General features: G+C 54.3%; 4 protein-coding genes across 9 annotated transcripts; 2 read left to right on the top strand and 2 right to left on the bottom strand.

Moving 5' to 3' along the window:
- The first annotated feature begins 77 nt into the window (after positions 1 to 77).
- Positions 78 to 8,515, top strand: DCDC2B (doublecortin domain containing 2B). 2 transcript variants are annotated; one of them, XM_026085899.1, is made up of 11 exons: positions 78 to 868; positions 2,128 to 2,185; positions 2,632 to 2,708; positions 3,033 to 3,164; positions 3,747 to 3,884; positions 4,557 to 4,596; positions 5,034 to 5,102; positions 5,329 to 5,518; positions 5,742 to 5,842; positions 6,360 to 6,419; positions 7,245 to 8,515. In XM_026085899.1, the coding sequence occupies exons 1-11, from the start codon at positions 357 to 359 to the stop codon at positions 7,323 to 7,325; spliced, it is 1,458 nt and encodes a 485-aa protein (XP_025941684.1). In that variant the 5' UTR covers positions 78 to 356; the 3' UTR covers positions 7,326 to 8,515. The 2 variants fall into 2 exon arrangements, with proteins under 2 accessions (XP_025941684.1, XP_025941683.1); XM_026085898.1 differs by having other exon boundaries at positions 3,738 to 3,884.
- TMEM234 (transmembrane protein 234) lies at positions 8,299 to 10,402 on the bottom strand. 3 transcript variants are annotated; one of them, XM_026085904.1, is made up of 5 exons: positions 10,297 to 10,402; positions 9,622 to 9,773; positions 9,089 to 9,155; positions 8,803 to 8,895; positions 8,299 to 8,674 (listed from the first exon to the last, which is right to left on the bottom strand). In XM_026085904.1, exons 1-5 carry the CDS (start codon positions 10,385 to 10,387, stop codon positions 8,613 to 8,615), a joined length of 465 nt encoding a protein of 154 aa, XP_025941689.1. In that variant the 5' UTR covers positions 10,388 to 10,402; the 3' UTR covers positions 8,299 to 8,612. The 3 variants fall into 3 exon arrangements, with proteins under 3 accessions (XP_025941689.1, XP_025941691.1, XP_025941690.1); XM_026085906.1 differs by lacking the exon at positions 10,297 to 10,402 and adding an exon at positions 10,098 to 10,200; XM_026085905.1 differs by lacking the exon at positions 10,297 to 10,402 and having other exon boundaries at positions 9,622 to 10,015.
- EIF3I (eukaryotic translation initiation factor 3 subunit I) lies at positions 10,327 to 15,642 on the top strand. The gene is made up of 11 exons (XM_026085903.1): positions 10,327 to 10,408; positions 10,609 to 10,701; positions 10,863 to 10,950; positions 11,538 to 11,603; positions 11,953 to 12,102; positions 12,206 to 12,333; positions 12,631 to 12,741; positions 13,225 to 13,314; positions 14,195 to 14,268; positions 14,451 to 14,543; positions 15,261 to 15,642. Exons 1-11 carry the CDS (start codon positions 10,406 to 10,408, stop codon positions 15,340 to 15,342), a joined length of 978 nt encoding a protein of 325 aa, XP_025941688.1. The 5' UTR covers positions 10,327 to 10,405; the 3' UTR covers positions 15,343 to 15,642.
- A 678-nt stretch (positions 15,643 to 16,320) lies between these two features.
- LOC112975582 (myotubularin-related protein 9-like) lies at positions 16,321 to 20,738 on the bottom strand. Of its 3 annotated transcripts, XM_026085888.1 has the most exons (12): positions 20,731 to 20,738; positions 19,958 to 20,183; positions 19,800 to 19,859; positions 19,460 to 19,568; positions 19,020 to 19,145; positions 18,705 to 18,878; positions 18,396 to 18,613; positions 18,103 to 18,264; positions 17,847 to 17,988; positions 17,527 to 17,747; positions 17,103 to 17,254; positions 16,321 to 16,901 (listed from the first exon to the last, which is right to left on the bottom strand). In XM_026085888.1, the coding sequence occupies exons 2-12, from the start codon at positions 20,152 to 20,154 to the stop codon at positions 16,738 to 16,740; spliced, it is 1,725 nt and encodes a 574-aa protein (XP_025941673.1). In that variant the 5' UTR covers positions 20,155 to 20,183; positions 20,731 to 20,738; the 3' UTR covers positions 16,321 to 16,737. The 3 variants fall into 3 exon arrangements, with proteins under 3 accessions (XP_025941673.1, XP_025941670.1, XP_025941674.1); XM_026085885.1 differs by lacking the exon at positions 20,731 to 20,738 and having other exon boundaries at positions 19,958 to 20,224; XM_026085889.1 differs by lacking the exons at positions 19,800 to 19,859; positions 20,731 to 20,738 and having other exon boundaries at positions 19,958 to 20,224.
- Positions 20,739 to 21,209: the final 471 nt, after the last annotated feature.

Here is a 21,209-nt window from a genome sequence, read left to right as displayed (position 1 = left end):
TCTCCTGGATGGAGCCAAGTGAGCCCATAGCCCATTTTGACCTGTGGCAACCCATTCAGTGCAAAGGGTGATGTGTCCCTTGTGGTGTGGATCTTTGTCCGATAGGTGCAGGACAGGAACACACTGCACTTCTCACATAGGTGGTGAGTGATAGCAAAGTGGGGAGGGCTTCTGGATACCACTGCCCTGGATGGGATGTGAGCTGCTGCCATAAATATAGTGGCACTTACTGCTCTTCTGAGCTGGTTAATCTGAGTCTGGTGGCTGCATTGGCCAGTGAGGGAGCTCACAGTACTCGGTGTGCGGTGAGGGTGAGGGTTAAAGAGCCGTGCGGTTCCTGGTTCTCAAACAAAAAGATGTTTTGCAGTTTGATTGATGTGGTCTCCGGACTGGCCCACAACTTCCTCCTGCTGGGCCTGCAGCCATGGAGACGGCCAGTCGCTCCTGGGGCTGTGCTGAGGCGGGAGGCAGAACACAAAGGCACCTGGTCAGAAGGGTTTTGGCTCAGTGTGAGGCTGGGCAGAGCTCTCCTTGCCCCACGCTGGTCCTTTTACCTCTCTGGCCAGAGGAGCTTGCTTGATCCACAGGTGATGAGCTCCCGTGGATTAGCTCTGGCACCTCCAGCCAAGAATGTGGTGGTGTATCGCAACGGGGACCCCTTCTTCCACGGGAGAAAGATTGTGGTGAACCAGCGGCAGTTCCTGACCTTTGAGGCATTTCTGAATGAGGTGACCAAGAGCATCAGTGCACCCTTGGCTGTGAGGAATCTCTACACGCCCAGGCAGGGCCACCGTGTCGCTGAGCTGGGGGACCTGCAGGACGGGTGCCAGTACGTGGCTGCAGGCTTTGAAAGGTTCAAAAGACTCAAGTGAGTAGATGGACCTTTGGTTTCTGGGTTTGGAAAGCAGCTTTAAATCACCTCTGTGGGGGGATGTATTGGGGTGTGAATGAATAAAAGAGATAAAAGGGGTACAAACCCAACTAAAAACAGAGGCAGATCTCTCTGTTTAATTTCCTTTCTTATTGGAATCTACTGGATATATTCCAGATTGCTTGGAAAGTGCAAATATTCCTGGTAAGGTCATTTGACTCTCAGAAGAAAACATGCTGGGGGAGGAATGCGTTCTCTGGGGATGTTGTGAGAGGTGCTGTTCTGCCTTGCACACATCTCGCTTTGTGGCGTGTGGGAGGTTCTGCTGCCAGCTTCCCTGTCAGAGTCACCATTTGCACTGTCTCCACTCTGACAAATACTTTTGGATTGGTTTGGTGGAGTGTTTTTTTGTTTTTTAATCCTGCATGAAGCAGAAACATGTATGAGGAGCTTTTGGTATATCCTGAAAGACGGAGGGCTAAAAAGATTCCTGGCATCACTTGAATCATCAGGGGATTTGTGTGATACTGTAGGGGGATTGAATTTGGCTCACTGTGCATATTGCATTTTATTGAGGAAGCGGTCCAAGCAGTATTAATACTGGTTAACCCTGGGAGCCTAGATCAACAATTAGCTCAAAGAACAAAATGTTTTCTATGTCTTCAGCATGGAGAACTGAAATGCTCTGAATTTGACTAAGAATTTCTTAAATGCAACACTTAAATTTAGCCTGAAGTTCTGGAGGCCTGAGAGATGAGAAGCCTGGAAGATTGTTTCAGAAGTGACCCAACAATAAACATACTCAGTCGTGACGCACCAAGGCAGGGGCCAGTCATGTTCTTACTGCTCTTTAGCCACCTGTGGCTCAGGATTCAGTTCTGGTCGTACCACAGATTCACTTTGTATGTGCAACACTCCTTAAGTCAAAGTACTAGTGAGCCATGTGTAATTCTGGAAGGGAAAGAACCTGCTCAAAGTGAGACTGCTAGGAGGGAAGTTGCATGGATGTGGATCTGGACCCTTTCTGCTGTGTGCAATATCACCTAAAAGTCAGGCTGGAGCTTCAGCACTGAGCAAGCCACTTCCCAAATACTGTATGTGGATGGTTTGGCCTGCAGCTGAAAATCTGGCCACAATGGCTAGTGGCCTGTTCTTTCTCCTTTGGCTTGTTCATATTCCAGTGGTCACAGCTCCTGGGAAGTGTTGCCCTTCACAAACTGTCCCAGTTAGTACGTGGTAACTTCTTGTTCTTGCAGCTATTTAAATCGTGGAATGAAGCAACTCAGTGAGACAAGGAACAGCAATGGCATGCAGGTGAGTCCCTGAGCTGAGCGGGGGCAGGCAGGAGTGCAGAATGAGCTGGGAAGAAGTGTGAAAGATGCTAGGGCTGTCACTGATGAAACAAAAGTTAAGCTGAAAGGCTGCCAGGTGCCCAGTGGAGACAGGTAAAAATGCCACAGAAATCAGTAGGACTCTGTGTGTGTGTGACAGTGCAGGGAGCACTGCTGTGTACCTTCCATCCCCCTTAATAGTGCAGGGGAAGGATCTGCGCACAGCAGTTCACGGGTGCTGGCGATCCTGGAATGCACCCAGCTATGCGAAGAGCCTCTCCAGGCCTTGGTGTTGCTGACAACAAACCCCACCTAGCAGCAACAAGTGTGAAGGCAGGGCAGGCAGCTCCTGCCAGAGAAGAGGGAACAGCCCTGGGAGGCTCTGTGCCAAGGCTGTGACTGTTTTTGTGCACTGAACTCGGTCTCTAGCCCCGCACTGTAGCACCCTGGAAGCAGAACATCTCGTCGCGATGGCAGAAGCACACCCACCTGCCCTGCATGATACAGTAAGTGCCTCAGTGTTTTCTCTTTTGGGGGTGTCTCTGGGAACATTTTCAGAGGCTGGAGGAGGGAATTTCTGTGTGTTCCTGGCAATACTGCCCTACAGGGACGCTTCCCAGTCTCTCCCAGAAGTATTTGTTGCAAATATTGTCCAGGCATTGGTGTCATGCCTTTTCGCCACTTTCCATGTATTGCCTGCTCTGGGAGAAGGTGACAGAGATGCATGTGGCACATTTGCCGATGTCACTGCCCTGGCACAGTGAGTGTCGTCTTTGTGGGAGCTGCGTGCATACAGGCTCACCACATGCTCTGCGTTGTCTCTCCTGAAGYGTTTTCCGGAACGGGGATTTGCTGAGCCCTCCTTTCCGACTGCTGCTCTCCAGGAGCACCTTGCTGGAGTGGGACACGCTCCTGACCGTGCTAACAGGGAAAGCCAACCTGGGCAGTGGAGCTGTTCACAAGTGGGTATCCAGACAAGGCACTGCGGGCTCTTCTGCGCTTATGTCCAGGGACATAAGTGTCACTGATTAGCACAGAGGACTGGGAGTTCAGACAGCTGCTCCTAACCTGCTTTGGTAAACTCATTAGCTTTCATGGTCCTGGAATTTAGGTTTCCCCATCTTAAATCAGGGATAACCCCAGTGCCCTGAGTACTTTGTGAGGAGGGTTGATGTTGCTGGTGGTCAGGTGAAACAGCAATAAGGAAACAATAAGGCATGCCATAAAAAGGGGTTTATATCTACAGGGAAGGGAAGAGGGAGGCACTTTTATTCAAAAATACAGTCCACCTTCTCATGCAACTAGTTACTATGGGCTGCTGACACCCAAGGAGAGTTGAAATCTACCGGATCTTACTGATCCTCTGGTGTAATATTTCCACCTACTTCCTTAGAGTAATGCTAAGAATAAATTTATCCCCTCTGACCTGCCTTGGTCGTGTTTACCACTTTGCACTTGCTCGATTGCTTCCACGCTGAAAGGGTTGTGACTTCCCCTTGCATGCTCTGTTTAAACCCTGTTATCTTTTCCTTGAGGCTCTGCAGGCTGGATGGAACGCAGGTGTCCGGTGGGGAGGAGCTGGTGAATGGTGGTTACTATGTGGCAGTGGGAGCTGAGAAATACAAAAACCTGCCTTACTTTGAGCTGTTGGTGCCCCAGACTTCTGCGAACGGGACACTATGGTATGTAGGCAGGTATTTGTGGCTGGCTGGCTGGCTTAAAGAATCATCTCTGTGGTAGTCTTTAACTGAAGCCAACCCTTCCATAGCCCTTCTGTTCAGTGCTGTCTGCCTTGAGGCTTGAATTCTGCTTCCTGTGATGGAAGCTTAGGAAGAAAGAATGTAGCTGCAGAGCTTTTGGTGTAAGAGTTAGCTCCTGAAATCCAGAGTTCACCACCAGAGAAAGCAAGTGCTTTGGTTGTTTCTCATTAAGTGTTCAGCATGCACTGAAGAGTGCCTGCCCATTAGGAATAGCACTGAATCTCACAGGCCTGTGGTCAGCAGTGTGATACAAAGCCATCTGCCTCTTGGATGGCCTTTTGTATCCTGTCTGCCTCAGCTGTATCAGATTTGCTTGTTCTTACAGCTGCAGGCAATACAGAGAGGCCTGTACAATGTGACTGGTTGGTATAAACTGTTGCTTCTGCATGCAGTCTCAGCAGGCAAGCCACAGTCAAACTGCCTCTCAGCACAGGACGCTGGCATCTTGGTGGGGGAACGTGTGCTGCTGCGGAGTGTGCTCTACCTGTGCTGCAAACATGCCTCTGGGCCCTTCCTTGTGGGAAAAGGAGAGGGGGGATCATGTCTTCCATGACTTCTGCCTGATAATGAGAACCTGCTGCTTCTTTGTTACAGGAACCACCCAAACAGCAGGCGCAAAAACTACAGCAAAAGGGTAGGTGGCTCAGCTGGTGTGGGACTGTATGTGCTATGAGCACAGTCGAGTTTGTGCAGACATCAGTCCATGAGCAATGGGTGGGTATAGCAATTTCCATTCCCAATTGCCATGGTTACAGCACCCTTACTTGGCACCACCCTCAGAGGAGCAGCTGAAGACATGGCAAGCTTGCACTTGAATTAAATCTCACTGCCTGAAGAAAATCTCCTTAAAGTGGCTTTACTCATCTCTTCTCCTTTCTGGCTGGTGGAGAGGGAGAATTCATACTGGGGCTGAGAGCTCTCTCCTGCTCGCTGTGTGGGGAAAAATATGCAGTGGAGACTGCAGGTACAGCAGCTGGGCTGGATTGTCCACTGAAAGCTGGATCTGTGCTATCTCTGTTATTTTGAAAGTGTTATTTTGCTTTTAAAATTTCATTTTCCTCTTGTTTTCAGTTTGGCAAACTCTACACTGCCTCCCGAGACAGAGCTAGTGACTCTGCTCTTGCTTTCCCACCTCAACAGGTAGTGACTACAGAAATAATTTTGTGTGTTCCCTGTACCTATTCACTTGTAATATCAACTTAAAATCTTGTTAAGAGAATGCAATGTTACAGCTTCATACCAGTCAGGGTTAGGGCTCACGGGCAGGAAGTTGCAGAGTTTTTACTGGATTGCCCTGCAAAACTGCTCATTTCATAAACTGCTCTATCATGAAGGCATAACAGAAGTATGTGATGAATACTTTCAGCTGGACTGTCGCAGGGTGCAGACCACAGAAGCCACAGAGAAAGACAAGATCCCAGTTACTTTTCCACCACTGCACAAGCAAGCCAGGAAATCTCACCTCCAAGAGGAAGAATCTGTTTTCCATGCTAAACCTGTCCGTGCAGGACAAAACAGGAGGAGTAACACGAATGTGCAGCACTGGCCTGATCAAGGTAAAGGACATTCTGCTATAAATGTTCAGAAAGACTGGCTTTACTTTGATGCTAAAGGACAAAATATTTGCAGATGCACTAAAAGAAAGCAGCCATGCAGTGTACCTAATAACTTTTGCATTTCTGCTCCTTCCTCTCTCATCAGGGCACATAATGAGGACCTGACCTTTCTGTAACTTGGCTACCTGCAATACCCATTTAACAGCTTTTCTCTTCCTTGCAGAAGGAAGTGTTTATAAAGCCAAAGATCCCAGGAAGGAGATGCGAGGTGCAAAGGAAGTAAAAGAGGATGAACACACAAAGCTGGAGGTACCCATTGATCAGGTATGAGATACAATTTTCTGCCCTCTCAGGAGTCTCTCCAGGGAGATATTCATGGTTCCACTAGAATCTACTGGGGCTCCTGGTTTTGCACAGCAGGGAGGCCGACTCCAAGAGACAGCCATTCGAGGGACGTCTCAGAAGTATCCCAATAAAGAAATGCTTCCTTTTTGTGAGACGGCCCCGAGAACAGATTAATTAGTAGTTTATAGCAATGGTTTGAGGAAGTGGTTCGTTTTTTCTCGCTTTTTTTCAGTCAAGCTCTACACTAGGTTTATAAAGTACTTTCCTCTGGAATTTGTAACAATAAAAGTAACCACGAGGGGGAACTTCAGAAGCCAGAGGACAGTGGTTACTGCAGGGCTCTGCATTTTAGAAAGTCTGGAGATTGTAATCTGGGTAATGAACATTTCACTTTTCCTGGTATGTAAGAGTAGCATTGCTCCACTAGAGTGGAGATATCAAAGGCTTTCCTAGACTTTTTTTTTTGGTCCTACTTCTGTCCTTTACCCTCTTCCAGAGAGTTGCAGAGACTGTGGAAGAATTTATACAAAAAGCCAAAATGAGAAACCACGACAAGGTATTTATTGATGTTTCTGTGAAATGTGTAAGATCCTTCCTGGCTGTGTTCTAGTGCAGATTTTTTTTACACTAAAACTTAGTAGCCTCAGATATAACCATTAAGCAGAACTTGCCTCTAGCCAGGTGCAGATTGGAAGCCAGCAGGATATAAACATGTAATTCCTAAAATGACTGAACGCATTTGTTAGGTAATAACAAGTTTGAAACTTTAAAAAGACACTATGATTTTTTTTCTTCAGAAACAAAAATCAGTGTGAAAAATGTCTGAAAGATGCTTAGTGTTAGTGGAGTATTCATGTTTTAAACTTTTCATAAGGACGTTTAGAATTGATGTAATGGGATGGCACGTGTTATGTTAAAGATGATTCACAGTTCTGCTTAGGTAGTCTCTGTGGATTAACTAAAACTTCAAAGGAAAACACATCCTTTGAACTTAAATTAGAGAAAGCCTTAGTAAAGAATTAGCTACTTCTTGGCTCAGTGTGGAGTCTGATGTGCTGTATTTACCCGAGAGGCTGGGCCAGCATTTCTTTACCGGGGCGTGGGGAGGCACTCCAGTGCCATTGCTTTAAGTTGGCCTTTCCTCCCCCATGAGATCACACTGCTGTACAGGTGGTGGTATCTGAGTTTCACAGCTCTCCCCTGCAGTGGGATAGAATCATTCAATTAAATTCAAAGTTGGCTTACTTAATGCCTAGGGACCTAAGTCTGCATGCCAAAGCCATGGCAAGACTGGAAATGGAATCCAGTTTAGTCCCAGAAGCTGTCTGAAACAGCAGAAAGTGCTACATTAATAACTGTATTTCTTTTTTAACACAAAAAGGTGTGGAGTACAGACAAATCACAAAAGACCATGGCAATGCAAAGGTATGCCAGTGACTCAAGGATGAAAAGCACTGAATGATGTCTTTCCTTGGCAGCAAGGAACTCTGAAGACTTCACAAAGGGACTGTGATAGGAGAGGGACAGTTAGGGAGATTGCTCTCTGGATAGCTGCAGATAATAAAAGTGTGTGATCCTCAGATTTATGTAACACCAAAGACTGGCCAAGGTTTCTGATGAATTAACAAACTCTTCTTCTAAGATCAAGCACCCTAATTATCTGGGCTTGTGAGGGAAACTACCAGTGAACTAGGAATCAAAAGCACAGTTTTGTTAAATAATGTAAGTACTCCTCCTTTCCTCATCTCTACAGTATGATGATCTGGCAGAGGACAGGGCTGTTTTTCTGAACTCTAATTAAGAAATTGGTTTGTATCTGAATTTGAGGAGGAAGAATTACCAAATAGAATTTACTCCTTTATAATAAAATATCTGCCAGAAACTTTGTTGTGTCAGATACTTCTTTTAAAAATATTTCATAGCATCATTGTGCCTCTAATTTGGAGTGCTTGGATAATGTTTGCAGCAATCAAATCTGCTCCCAAATTTGGTAGACTTGTTTTAAGAATATCTGCCTAATTCAGGAAAAGTCGTAGTAATAAATGGCTATTGTCTCAACACTCTTTGTGCAAGACTTAATGTATCCTTCCCTAGAGTTCATGATTAATTACAAGGGTAACGAAGATGTTCCTTCAATGATCTATCTGGTATTTTGGACTGATTATTTCACTGAAAAGAAAGACACTTCCTTTTGTAGCAGCGAACTACACTTGCTATTTTACAGCTCAGAGTCATTCTACAAAATGAAGAACACTGAGAAGAGCCCTGTGGTATTCCTCTGGGCTGTGCAACATGACCTGGATACACTGCAGCTGAGAGCAATGAAGGAAGCCGCTTTCACAGCCTCAGCCATGAGAGAGGAGACTTTCCTTCCGATTCCTTCTACAGAAAATCATTTGGGTCATAATTAAGGCAAAGTCATTTTCAAAGGAGAGTCTCTTTGAAGGATTTATTAACAATTTATTATCCCTCTAGCGCCAAACAAGATAATTCAGTCATCCCTGCCTTGAAACGCTCATGGAAAAAATTCCGTAATCCAGGACATCAAGTAGGATGTCCTTGAAAAATGCCTTGCTCCACCATAGTGCTAAGGGACTACAATCCATGTTTTTAGATGTGTGTGTCAAAATGCAGCTTCCTAGATGCAACTGAGCCCAATGGTCTGCTGCTGAGCTGGAAACTCCTCTCTTCAGACCCGGGGGTTACCTTGGAATAGGTTTTCTTCCTGCTGTTTCTCACTGTGTCTTGTTTATGAACCAGCTACGCAGAGTGTGACTCCTAGGACAGTGATCAGCATTCCTGCTACAGCCCCTACAGAAATAAACAGTAACCACACCAAAAACACTAGAGACCACACCAAAACATGGTAGCCTACACTATCAAGTTAGCAAATACATGCAGGAGGCACTGTGACAAAATGTATTTCCAGTCTAACTTACTTTTACCACCAGTATCCTCTCCTAGAATCTTCCCAGTCACCAGTGTGGCTATCAAAGCCAGAGAGTTGCAGAGTGGTACTGCCAGGGACAGATCTGAAATGGAACAGTTTCAACACACTTTAAAAATGAGTGATCTTGTACAAATCACAGGCACTAAGTATGTAAATGACTTAGCTGCTATTACAAGGCAGCTACTGGATGTTTAGCTGGGCCACCAGACTAATGAATAAGACTGCTCCTCCCAAAGTCCCAATCCACCCACTCCACAGAAGCAATGAGAACTAACCTGTGGATGCCAAGGTGAGATAGAAAAGGAGCGATCCACACTGATTGAGCAGAAAGGGCACCACGTACTGCAAGGAGAATACAAGCTTGTCAGTTGCTGCACACAAAACCATCGCGCGCCCCATGGAAGCAGCCCCAGGAGGGAGCAATGAAGGAACCCCGACCCCCTTGCTCTGAGATTTGTTTAGCAGCAGAAATACAGTGCGCTAATGATTCTGCTGCCAGTAACAAGCTGTTCAAAGTCTTAGTCTCCTAACCTGCAAAAGGCAGACAGTGCAGACAGTGCTTATTTTATGCAAAATAAGAGGCTTAATGACTTGCTGTCTACAAAGTGGTCTAAATTCTGCAAGGGGAGAGCAGTGCTGTAGGTAAGTAAATGAAATATTACAGAGAATAAATAATTCTTATGATAGCTGGATTATTTAGTAGTTCAAATAAAAACAGCAAGTCTAGAAGTGAGTGGATAGAAATGACCCAAAAGGCAGTTTAACACCCAGATACCTCCCTGGCCTAGGAGCCAGAGTGGGGTCGCACCTTGTAGTTGAGGCCCAGGAAGCGGATCTCGGCGAGTAGCTGCCGCAGGCGGCCCTGGTCCCGGACCTGCTCCAGCCCCGCGGCGCCCGTCCGCAGGAACGGCCCGGTGCTGCCCCACAGCACGGCCACCAGCACCAGCGCCGCTGCCTCTCCTGCAGCACAGCTGTGCATCAGCAGGCTGCTGATCCCAGCGAGCACCAGGCCCAGCTGGCTGTTGTCCCCCCCCCAAGGGGGCCCACGCTGGGAACGTGTGGGGGCCACGTACCCCTCTGGTAAGCCCCACACTGGGTCTGGCCTGCCACCAAATCCCCTCTCAGGGAAGGCCCAGCTGGGTCTGGCTCACTGACAAGCCCCCTTCAGAAAAGGCCCTACACTGGGCCCGAACTGCCGCCATGTCCCCCCCCAGGAAAGGCCCCACCCCGGGTCCGGCATGCCGCCATGTCCCCCCCCAGGGAAGGCCCCACATTGGGCCCAACCTGCCGCCATATCCCCGCTCAGGGAAGGCCCCACACCGGGTCCAGCCTGCCGCCATGTCCCTGCTCAGGGAAGGCCCCACACAGGGCCCAACCTGCCGCCACGTCCCCCCCCCCAGGGAAGGCCCCACACCTGGCCCGGAGCCACGTCCCCCCAGAGCCCCACACCGTCCCCTAGCAACAGGCTACCCCGGAAGCTCACCCGCCGACACCATAGCTACGGTGACGCACTTCCGCCCGGCGGCGGGAAGGGTGGCCTCTGTGACCCGGAAGCGGTCGGCGCGCCTCACCATCCTGTCAGGGCCGCCGCCATGGTGAGTGGGGGATAGGGGGACCGGGGCCGGGGTGCGTGGCCGGGCGATGTGGGCCCCGACCGGGGCTCCGGGCCGCGGGGGGGATCGGGGGCGGCAGGGGCCTGCCGCCCCCGATCCCCCCCGCGGCCCGAAGCCCCGGTCGGGGCCGAGGCCGCGCCTCGTCTGAGGCGTTAAATGGCGTCTCCCCCCCCTCCCCGCAGAAGCCGATCCTGCTGCAGGGCCACGAGCGCTCCATCACGCAGATCAAATACAACCGCGAGGGAGACCTGCTCTTCACCGTGGCCAAGGACCCCGTGAGTGCGGCTTTCCCCTTCCGCGGAGACTGTTTCTCCCCCCTTCCCCGCGCGTGCGGTGGTAAAAAGTCGTGATAATTCAGCAAAGAGGCGCTTAACGGGCCTCGCTAGTCCGTCAGTACAGCGAAGGGGGGGAGTGCTTGACTGTTTTCTTCTCCCAGATCGTCAACGTTTGGTATTCAGTCAACGGAGAGAGGCTTGGCACGTACAACGGCCACACGGGAGCTGTCTGGTGCGTGGACGCAGACTGTATCCTTTGGTTGCTCGAACCAGCTTGTCCCGGTTGGTGGTTTCCTCTCAGCTGTGCTGCCGTGCTTCCTGAAGAGGAGTGCAGGGGTATTGCAGTCCAATTAGCTGCCTTGATGTCTTTCCCTTGCTCCCTGTTGTGGATAGTTTTCCTTTCTTCCTCAGCTGTTCTTTGGAACAGTTTGCAGTGGTGAGGAACATGCGCCCTCTGCTCTCACTTGTGCTTCATTGCTTTTGCTGGCGGGGCCCTGGGAGTGTTGGGAGGGTGCCTGAGTCGCACAAGATCTTCTGTCTCTGATGCCAGCAGCAGATAACAGAGATGGAAGCATGCAAAGGTTATGTTACTGTGGGAACTGGAACCTTTTTCTTTAATACTTCAAGTAGAAAAGTTTGGGGTTTTGCAATAGGAGCACTTGGACTCTGTGCCTGTCTGTACTGAATTACTGCCAGTCCTGGAATAGAAATTGCTCAGTCTGCAATTTCTCTGTGTAATAATGCTTTTTTATCTTGTGTATAGCTATTAGCTGTGTATCTAGACAGTAGCTTTTTGGAACTAGGAGCATGTTGAGATTCCCTAACTGATGATCTAGGGGACACACGACATGTGCTCACTGGCTCTGCAGACAACAGCTGTCGGCTCTGGGACTGTGAGACAGGTAAGACCCTTTTCCCAAGTTGTGTTTGACTCACAGCTCTGCCTTGAAGTCTGCTTGGTGGCAGCAGAACATGTGCTCATTTAACCTGCTGAAAGATGTCTGAATCCTAACTCAGCCTGTCTGAGGAAAGGGTTTGTTTATGTTCCTGGTCTCTAATGAACATTTAGTTAATTTACTCATCTCACCGCCCAAGCAGTCAGTGCGCGGTTAATGCTTGCAGGTCGCCGAACCTGCTTGTCAGCATGTTGGATGCTCTCACTGTTGCTCTAACCTCGTATTTAAACTGATCATTTTCGTTAATCTTGCCATGAAAGACCCAGTGAGGTGACACTTTCTGCCCTGTGTTTAGGAAAGCAGCTTGCTCTGGTGAAGACTAGCTCAGCCGTGAGGACATGTGGCTTTGACTTTGGAGGAAACATCATCATGTTTTCCACAGACAAGCAGATGGGATATCAGTGTTTTGTGAGCTTCTTTGACCTTCGTGACTCCAGCCAGATTGGTAAGGAATCTGGGCAATGCCGGCGCAAGGGACTTAAGGGGAAGCGTTGATAGCTGGAGCTGGTGCCATTCTGTCTGTCTGTCTCCTTCCTTCCTTCCTGCAGAGAAAAATGAGCCTTACATGAAAATCCCCTGCAGTGACTCTAAAATCACAAGTGCTGTGTGGGGCCCTCTAGGAGAATTCATCATTGCAGGACACGAGAGTGGAGAGCTGAACCAGTTCAGTGCCAAGGTCAGTGCGATAAGAAGCAGCGTCTCCCTCCGGCATCTGTGTGCGGGGGAGGATCCTGCAGTGTTCCTGTTGTGGCCACGGGGCAGAATATGGACTTTTGGCTCAAACCAGCAGACTTGTGGAAAGACTAGTTAAAATACGCGGCTTGTCTGAGCAAGGCTAATGCATCAGTGTCAGCCCTACTGCTGACGGTGACATCTCCTAAGTTGTTTTTAATGGAGAAGTCGCATGTACGGGGGATCTTTCTACGCTCTCTTTGCTTGCCAGCACACTGAAACTGCCTTGTTTATCCTTCAGTCAGGGGAGCAGCTTTCGAACATCAAGGAGCACACCAAGCAAATCAATGATATTCAGACCTCCAGGGACATGACCATGTTCATCACTGCCTCCAAGGACAACACAGCCAAGGTGAGGCCTCCTGTTGGTAACACAGTGGACACTGACGCTTGCTTGCAGGACCCTGTTCAAAGACATGGCTGTCTCGGAGGTTTACTCCTTAGAAATTGGAGAAGGCATAAAGTCAAAGCTCAGTGGGAAAGTTCAGCGAGCGAGGGGAGGCGTTAGATTAGCACGCAGGCATTGGAGACAATATTGCCAAAACTGAGACTGCAGTTTGCTGCTTCCAGGAGGTGATAGAGGTGGGAGTTACCTTAGGCTGGTATTTGGGATTCTGTGGAAACGTCTTGGGGATTTGGGTGCCCATGTATGGCCTTAGAGACTGGAGAGCTAACATCTGCTCAGGTGAAGACTGGCAGCCAGGGGAGGGGATTTGTATGAGTTAATTGCTTTATAATTTTTTGTTGCCTCTGCAAAAAACACAGGGTCTGCTTGTAAGTGGATGATTCTCCCAGCTCTTTTGCAGAATACCACTCTCTTCCTTTTGCCTCCTAGCTATTTGATTGCACAACTCTTGAGCATCTGAAGACGTTCCGGACAGAGCGACCAGTGAACTCTGCAGCACTCTCCCCCATTTTTGATCATGTAAGAATGATCTTATTAGGCCCTACTGTGATTCCCGCATTGTCCCAGGTAGCGGGAATGGGAGGCACATGCATGGGTGCGTATAGAGGAGTTCCTTGGGGTTTCCCATGTGGGGATGTGAGGAGGATTATAGAAAGTGATACTCATCCTATTTATTGGTGTCTCTAGTGCTGCTACCTTTTCCCTTCTCTGTGCTCGCACTGTATCCCTGGTGCAGGAAGCCCTGCAAGCGCATACGCTGCGCGTTGCTTCACCGTTTGTCACTGTGTGCCGGCGGGGGCTGGCGTGAAGCAGGTGCCTGTAAACTAGTTTCTGGCAGAGGCAACATGGTGGGGAAAGGCTTTGCCTGCTGAGCCTTGCAGCAGGGGAGCGAGGACTTTCCCAGCAGCGCAGCGTCGGAGAAGCGTGGCTGTGAGCCTGGCCTGCTCGGAGTTGTTGTAGTGTCTATCAGCGTAAACGCTTGTGAGATTGTGGTGCCGCCTGGCAGCTCTGACTGCGGCAGCCACGCTATCGCCCGCCTCATGACGCCGGCTGGGGATGCGGAGGGGAGGGAGGCGTGCTGAGCTCCTTGGGAAATTCCACCAGGAAGGCATGGTGTCACCAGCCCAGTCTGTGCTAAAAAATGCGGCTGTGGGGTGGGCCCAGGGAACTCAGCTGCTGCCTGCTGTAGGAAACAAGGCTTTGTGTTCTCTGTCTGCAAAAAAAAGGTGTCTGGGAGGCAGGAACTTCTCTGGGACTGGAACCTGGCCTGTTAATGGGTTTGTGGGATCTGCCACGTTAGTAGGAGGCTTCCCTGAGACTTGGCTCTCTGCTTTCCTGGCTCCTGCCGACTGCGTATGGTGTAAGCAGTGCTGATGTGTTGTGACTTCTCCCTTTGCAGGTCGTGCTTGGTGGTGGGCAAGAGGCCATGGATGTGACCACGACCTCCACTAGAATTGGCAAATTTGAGGCGAGGTTGGTCCTTTTCCTCACTCAAAGTAGTCCTCCCAGCTGGGGGATGCTGTTCCCAGAGCATCTTGCTCCTGGCAGAGTTGGAGGAGTCATTAAAATTGCAGAGCTTATTCAGGAAACCCTGGTTGTGCCCAGTCAGGACTCCCAACTTCTTGCGATAATTTAAACCGTCTTCCTTCTCCCAGGTTCTTCCACTTGGCTTTTGAAGAAGAGTTTGGCAGAGTGAAGGGTCACTTCGGTCCGATAAATAGCGTTGCTTTTCACCCTGATGGAAAGAGGTGAGGATTTGTGTGGGTCTTGCAGCATGGCCAGGTCAAGCTTATCCTAACCGAAATGTGGGCTGTGGCTGGCCTCACAGGAGCTCTGCAGGAGGAACAGACCCAGCACCTTGCCCAATCCTGCTGCCTCCCTCAGAGCTGGCTGGGGGTTTCACTTATGCCCTGCTGCACATTTTGGCTGTGTCTGACTCCTCAGACTAACACGCAGCATCTCCAGACTCTTGGGAGAAGAAAACACCATGTTCTTTGCAGTCTGCACTGCTGTCCTGGGGACAGAAATCCCTGCAGCTAGGCTGGCTCTTAGCTAAACAAGGCTGGTGCTGTGGGGCCTGTGCAAAAACATCTGCTGATAAACTGGCTGCTTAACACCTGATTTACACCTGTTGACTTCTAACTTCTGTTTTCCTCTCTATTTTCCTGAGTGCCCCAACACGCAAAACTGACCTCTCCTAGGAGCTGGCAGACAGTTCTCTAACATCACTTCTGCAGAAGCACACTCGGGGCTCTTTCCCTTCAGGCCTTCCCCCTGCCCCTGCAGACAGGGTGCTTTGACACCCACCTTGCACAGATTATACCTGGTTGGGCTTTCAGCTTGTGACCCCTTTATTGGGGAGGGAGTTATGAAAACAGACTCTTAATGCTTGCTGGTATAAACCTAGAAGCAGTGAGCTCCTGGCGAGGTTTGGTGATTTTTATCTTGTCTTTTCTCCCATACAGTTACAGCAGTGGTGGTGAGGATGGCTATGTTCGCATCCATTACTTCGATCCCCAGTACTTCGAGTTTGAATTTGAAGCTTAAAGGAGCACTTCCTCCCCTCTTCTTTCCTCTTCCACTCCATTTCCCAATCCATTGGCTTCTCTGCAGAACTGTTGTAAGGTCTGAAGTTAGTCGGCTCCACGGGAGGCAGCAGGAAGTGGTTAGCAGCACACTCTGGGGCTGCCTGAAGGTGGTGAACTAGGAACCAAACCAACTCGAAATGGCAGGACTGACTTTCGCGTGAGGTAGAGTGAAGGCAGGGAAAGGAGCTGGGCTGGATCCCTGTCTGCCCCTGTGGATGCTAACTTCCTGCCCTGCTGGGCATATTTATATATCAGTGGGGAAAAAAACCAACAGGAAATAAATAGAAATCTTTTTTAAACACAATGAAAAGTGCCTCTGTTCTTTTGGCCTGGGAAAAAACTAACCTGACTTCTTTGCTTTCCCGGCTGTGTTGGCTGTCTTGCTCGCTCCAGCTGTCAGAAGACAGCAATGCTGGTTTTCCCCGGGCCTCTCTCCACCCCCAGGCCCAGGTTAACTCTCTGCCAGTGATGATCTACATCTATTGTTCAGGCCAAAGCCTAGAAACGCTGAATCTGTAAACAGGCTGGAAATGTAGTAGCCAGGCATTGTTTTCCCGATGACACTCGCGCCCAGTTCTGGTGCTTTGTTTATTTGCTGGACTGACTCTGAGCCAACTTTCCTCATGGAACAGTTATTTCCTGCACTAGGAAGGCTGTGTTGCAATTCCTGATCCTTCCACCCTCTCTCCCTGTCTGGAGGGCTGGTTTGCATCTCTTTCCTTCCTTGACACTGGGTTCAAGGGCAGATTTCTCAGGCTGGCTCCCCCTTCGGAGCGACTGATGCAATACCTAGGCCGCAGCCAAGGTGCCCTTTGTGCAGGGGGTGGTGTGAGTTTAGCGTGTTTTGCCACTTAGTTTTTGCTGTGCCAGCCGTGCCTCAGCGACGGGGCAGGGGCTGCGAGGCAGGCGCAGCGGCGGGAGCTGTCGGAGGCTGTTGCTGCTGGGCACATCGACCTCCTGCTGTCTCCTGCCCTTCTGCTCCACTGGCGGGTCCAGGTGCAAGAGCCGCTGAAATATTGCTGGGGAAGAAACCGGGAACAAGCCCAGCTCCTGCCTGAGGAACACCCCGCACGGAAAGCAGGAGCGGACTGCGACAGAGACCACTTTACTGTAACAAGCTCAGTCTGCGTAGCCCAAAGGCTGCTAGCGTGAGTCTGTCCCACCCTCCCAAGGATGTCCTTCGCGCTCCAGGCGTGTCTGGGCTCCTCTGGGCATGTGTCCTGCACAGCGCTTCCTGCGGAAAGCTGCAGCGTCTCTGGCCTGGGCCTGGCAGCCTGCAGGAGCCCGAGGCGGCAGGAGGGAGCGACAGTGCTGCGACCCGCGCCTGCCCTGCTGTCGTCACCCGTGCTGCCACTCATCGCTCGTTTTCGGTCTGGGCAGCGGTGTCTGAGAGCGACTGGCTCCGTCTGTTCCCCGCGCTCTCCTCCACGGAGGTGTCGTCGTTCTCTACTAACCGCTGGATCTCTGCCCAGGCCTCGTCTAGGTATTTGGATGAACGGATCCATCGGAAGAATAAACCTAGGAGACGGTGGGTTTGTGTTACGTTAGCTGTGCCGTAGCCTTGTGAAGAGAGGGAAAAGCAGAGCAGCCTCCCCTGACCCTCCTTGCCTGACCCAGCCGAGCTCGCGGAGTCTCGGGGATGAGCGCGGCTCCCTGCAGCCGACTGAGGATCTGGTGGAAGCGCTGCTGCCTGAGCGCTGTAACTGGGCCCCCACTCACCCTGCCAGAGCTGGATGCTCTGGGGCTCCACGGAGGGCCAGATGACCAGGGCGTTGCGCGAGTACAGAGGGTTCAGGTACTTCCTCTTCTCCTCGGGCTGGTTCAGCCAGGCCCAGAGGGAGTGTGTGCTCTCCTTCACTTTGCACAGGCACCTGCAGCAGAGTTGAGCTGCGTCTCAGCCCTCGCCCCCAGCGTGGGGCCGGGTTTACCCCGAGCTGTTACGTGAGGGCTCTGCTCTGCTGGGGCCAGGGTAGATGGATGGGTTACAGGACCCGTGCTGGGTGCGGGGGTGAGGGTCTGCGGGGCCGGACAGCCGTATCCGGCAGCACGAAGGCAGGGTAACCCCGACGGGCACGGGGCGCTGGTGGCCCCGCTCCTCCGTGCCGTCTCCGTCCCCCTCCCCAGCCCCGCGCTCCCCACTCGCCTCTCCTTCTCGTTGTTGCCCAGGAAGGTCCCGTAGGAGGAGGCGTAGGCGTTGTCGAAGAGGGTGAGGAGGAGGCGCTCGCCGAACTCCAGGGAGAAGGGGAACTGGCGGCCCAGCTGCCACACGCAGTCGAGGAAGAGGAGGAAGAGCGGGGCTTCCTGCTTGAGCCGGGCGTGGGAGTAGGCAGAGCGGGCACAGCGGAGGTGGAAGGGGTGTCCGGCCTGCTGGCCCCGCCAGGGAGGAAGGGATAGGGGAGTAAATGCGGAGCCTCGGCTCCGACCGAGGGCACCAAGGGGTCCCCAGCCCCCCGCGGCTCCCACCTCGATCCACTCCCGCTCCAGCAGCGCCTGGAAGCCCGCCAGCGTGCGGCAGCCCGGGTCGAGGATCAGCTGCGCCAGCGCCGTCACCAGCAGCGTGGTGTCCGTTCCCTCCGCCCCGTGCACCAGGACGCACGCCTCCTCCCTGCGGAAAAACGCAGGCCGTCGGGGCGCCGCACCGCAGCAGGCGATGCTCCGGCGGTGCAAGGGGGAAAGCCAGGGCCGCGCGCAGCCCCTCGCCGCCGCGGCCCTCCCTCACCTGTCCAGGCACTGCGCGGCCAGGCAGGCAGTGCTCAGGGCCGCCTTGACGTGGCTCAGCCAGCGGCAGCTCTCCAGCCGGCTCAGCCACCGGTCCATGGTGAGCGAGGTGTCGTTGCAGGCGTCCACCAGCTTAATGAAGCTCTCCTGCAGCGGCCGGCCTCTGCGAGGGATGGAAAGTGCCATCAGGGGCTCGCGAAGTCATCCTGGGCCAGACTCGGGGCACTGACGATGGAGTAGCGTGATCACTCGTGTCATGAGAGGGCCAGGCCTCAGCACGGCCCCGGGGCTCACCTCTCCAGGGGCCGGTGCAGCCTCTTCCAGCGTGGGTACGAGGACTTGGGCTCGGTGCCGCCCCCCGTCATGCGGGCCTGCTTCGCCGCCTGGGCCGACCGCGTGTCGATGATAAAGCCACGCTCGCCCTCGTCCAGGACCGTCCCCAGCAGCAGCTCGTCCTCGCGGCAGCGCTTGCGGTTGGGGCCCGTCAGCGGCTGGCTGCTGCGGAGCATCACCTGCGGGCGAGGGGCCCGGGGAGCCATCCTTGCCCGCAGCCCGGCAGTGGCGGGAGAGGAGCCGTGGGGCAGGACGGGGAAACGGACTCACGGTCCCATTCTTCCGGTGGTAATAGCTGAGGACAGGGAAGCGCCCGCCCTGCCGGAACCGCGCCGCCTTCCTCAAGGCTTCGTCGTCCACGGCCGCCGGCACGATGACGGCGGGTGGGTACGTGGGGCAGGCGGCGAAGTCCCTGTTGATGCTGCTCAGCCGCCACTGGCTCGTCTGGGGGAGAAGCGACATCGGGCGCTTTTTCCCACGGGCGCTTTTTCCCGCAGGGCCGCTCTGCCCCCCGGGGCATCGTGCCCCTGGGCCAAGGCTTTGGCTCCGGCCCCTTTTCCACCCGCTCCCTCCCTCCGGGCTCACCTGGGCGGCAATTTGCTGGTAGTACTGCTCGAGGGGGAAAAGGTGCCACCCTGCCTCGAGCCTCAGGTCCTGGGGGCGGTAGAAGAACGGGTACATCATCATCACGGAGTCCACGGAGGAGAGCGCCTGCAGYGGGAGCAGAGGCCACGCCGTCGCTGCGGGGGCAGGAAAAAGCCCCCCACAGCGTCGCCGGGGCTTTTCCCTCAGCCTTGCCGCAAGCACCGCGCAGCCCCCGCAGCCGGGCTGGGTCCCCCCGGGAGCTTGGGGCCCCGGAGCAGGCACGGGAGCAAGGACCAGGCGGGCAGGGGCCGRTGCCAGCAGCCCCGGAGGGCCGTGCCCTGTGCAAACAGGGGCCGGGAGCTGCATGTTTACCCACGTTAATGCCGAAGCCAGAGCAAACACCGCGGGCGGCTCGGYCCCCGCCCCGGCCTGCCACTCACCTCGATGGAGCTGGCGACGTTGAGACACTCCTCCATGCCCGGGATCTCCAGCTGCAGCACCTTCAGGTCTTTGCACCGCAGCGTGATGGTGCCGGAGGAGCCGGCAAGCCTGGGGGAAGCCGGGCTGGGGTCAGCAGCCCCCCGCGCGGGGGCTGAGGCGCAGGGCAGCGAAGCGCGGGGGGCCGGGCGGCACACTCGCCCCCGTGGGCCGCGTGMGTGTCCCAGCGGCAGGAGCTGCAATTCACGTTTTTGCTGCGTGAGCGGGGAGCCGCGCGGGTTAGCGCGAAGCCGGGCGCTGCCGGGAAGGTTAGCAGAGTCAAGGGGGCGCGAAAAGCCAAACCTGGTGTCTYGCTGGGAGCTGTTAGTCCGGGGGGGCTGGTACCAGCCTAGATTCTGCACTCTGAGTCACGGGGGAGAAGAGGAGGTTAAAGCCCGCGCCGTGGCCCGGCTGAGCCTGGGGAACTGCCTAGGAGGACGCCGCGGGACGGGGCCACCCACCGCTTCTCCACGGCGTCCACGTTGCGGATGAGCAGCCAGAGCTCGACGGTGCCCGGTGCACCGTCCCCCCCCGGGCGGGACGACAGCAGCAGGTGGTGGCTGGTGATGCACAGGGTGCCCCGCACCGGCGGCAGCCCCGCGCCCGACAGCAGCACGCTCTCCACCGTCGCCGTCTTGATCAGCTCCGCGAACTCCATGGCGGCGCCGGCGGCTGCTCCCGCGGAGGCTGGGGAAGGAAAGGGGAAACCCTGCAGCGCGCCGGCCCGGCCTCGGAAACCCCCTTCCCTCCGCGCCGCGCGGGGCCGGGGCAGCGCGGCTCCCACCCTCGGCCCCCCAGCACGCGAGAGGCTCCGGCTTCCACGGCACCTATAGCATATGGCGCTTCCTGCTGCAAAACGCAGGGGGAAATTATTTATTTCCTCCGCCCCCCCCCCCACGGCTGCACTGTCATTGGGGAAACTGAGGCACGGGGCAGCGGTGGGTCTGGCTGAGCCGGTGACGATCCTTTGGCTCCCGGCAGCGCTCGGACGCCGAGCCAGACACCCCCGTGCCCCGTCCCCGCTGCGAGGGAGGGTTTTGGTGGCTGGCGAAAATGCAACTACCGCTTTGCAGGGAGCCGCGCCGGGTGCTTCCCCGCCGGCGGCGGGGCCTGCCGTGGGGGGGCCGAACGCCGCGGGCTGCCTTCCGCCCCCGGCGCCCGCCCGGACGCGGCGACGGGGCCCGGGCTGCTGGCAGCGCCCGCCCGCCCCTGCCGCCGCCGCCGCCGTGCTTACCCGCTCCGGTCYGCGGCCCTCGGCGGCGAGCGGGCGGCGTCGGGGCGAGCGGGCTCGCCGGGCGCGGGCGGCAGCGGGGCCGGCGGCGATGCCGCGGCGGGCGCGATGCCGCGGGAATGGCCGCGCGGTCGCCGCCGCCGCGAGCGCCGGCCGCAGGAACTGAGCAGCGGGGCTGCGGGTGAGGCTCGCGGCCCCGCTCGCGCCCGGGAGGATGTCGCGTTTAAGGTGGCCCGGCCTCGGCGCCGCTCTCTTGCCAGGGCGGGATGCTCGGACCCGGGCAGGGAAGGGGCCGAGGGAGCCCTGGGCACTGCAGCGCGGGCGGCGGTGCAAGGGGCTGCAGGGGCTTTCAGCGCGGGGGGCCAAGGGGAGCTGCAGGCAGGGTGTTTGGGGACGCCTCCGGGTTTCCCGCAGGGTCGGAGGCGGCAGGACACGCTCTCCTCGCCGAGGCGGCGGCAGGAGGCGGCAGCAGCGGCCGCAAG

Source organism: Apteryx rowi, unplaced genomic scaffold (genome assembly GCF_003343035.1).
Source record: "Apteryx rowi isolate R43461 unplaced genomic scaffold, aptRow1 scaffold_68, whole genome shotgun sequence".
Lineage (NCBI taxonomy): Eukaryota > Metazoa > Chordata > Aves > Apterygiformes > Apterygidae > Apteryx > Apteryx rowi.
The sequence above is the reverse complement of the archived record's forward strand: the minus strand, read 5'-3'. Positions and strand labels throughout refer to the sequence as shown.

Coding starts and splice junctions, on each gene's coding strand:
- TMEM234 (XM_026085904.1), bottom strand. CDS start 10,387: ATGGTGAGGCGCGCCGACCGCTTCCGGGTCACAGAGGCCACCCTTCCC. Junction 9,156..9,621: donor TCCTGGGCCTCAACTACAAG/GTGCGACCCCAC, acceptor TTCTCCTTGCAG/TACGTGGTGCCCTTTCTGCT. Junction 8,896..9,088: donor TCTCACCTTGGCATCCACAG/GTTAGTTCTCAT, acceptor GTTCCATTTCAG/ATCTGTCCCTGGCAGTACCA.
- EIF3I (XM_026085903.1), top strand. Junction 10,702..10,862: donor TCACCGTGGCCAAGGACCCC/GTGAGTGCGGCT, acceptor TTCTTCTCCCAG/ATCGTCAACGTTTGGTATTC. Junction 14,269..14,450: donor ATTGGCAAATTTGAGGCGAG/GTTGGTCCTTTT, acceptor TCCTTCTCCCAG/GTTCTTCCACTTGGCTTTTG.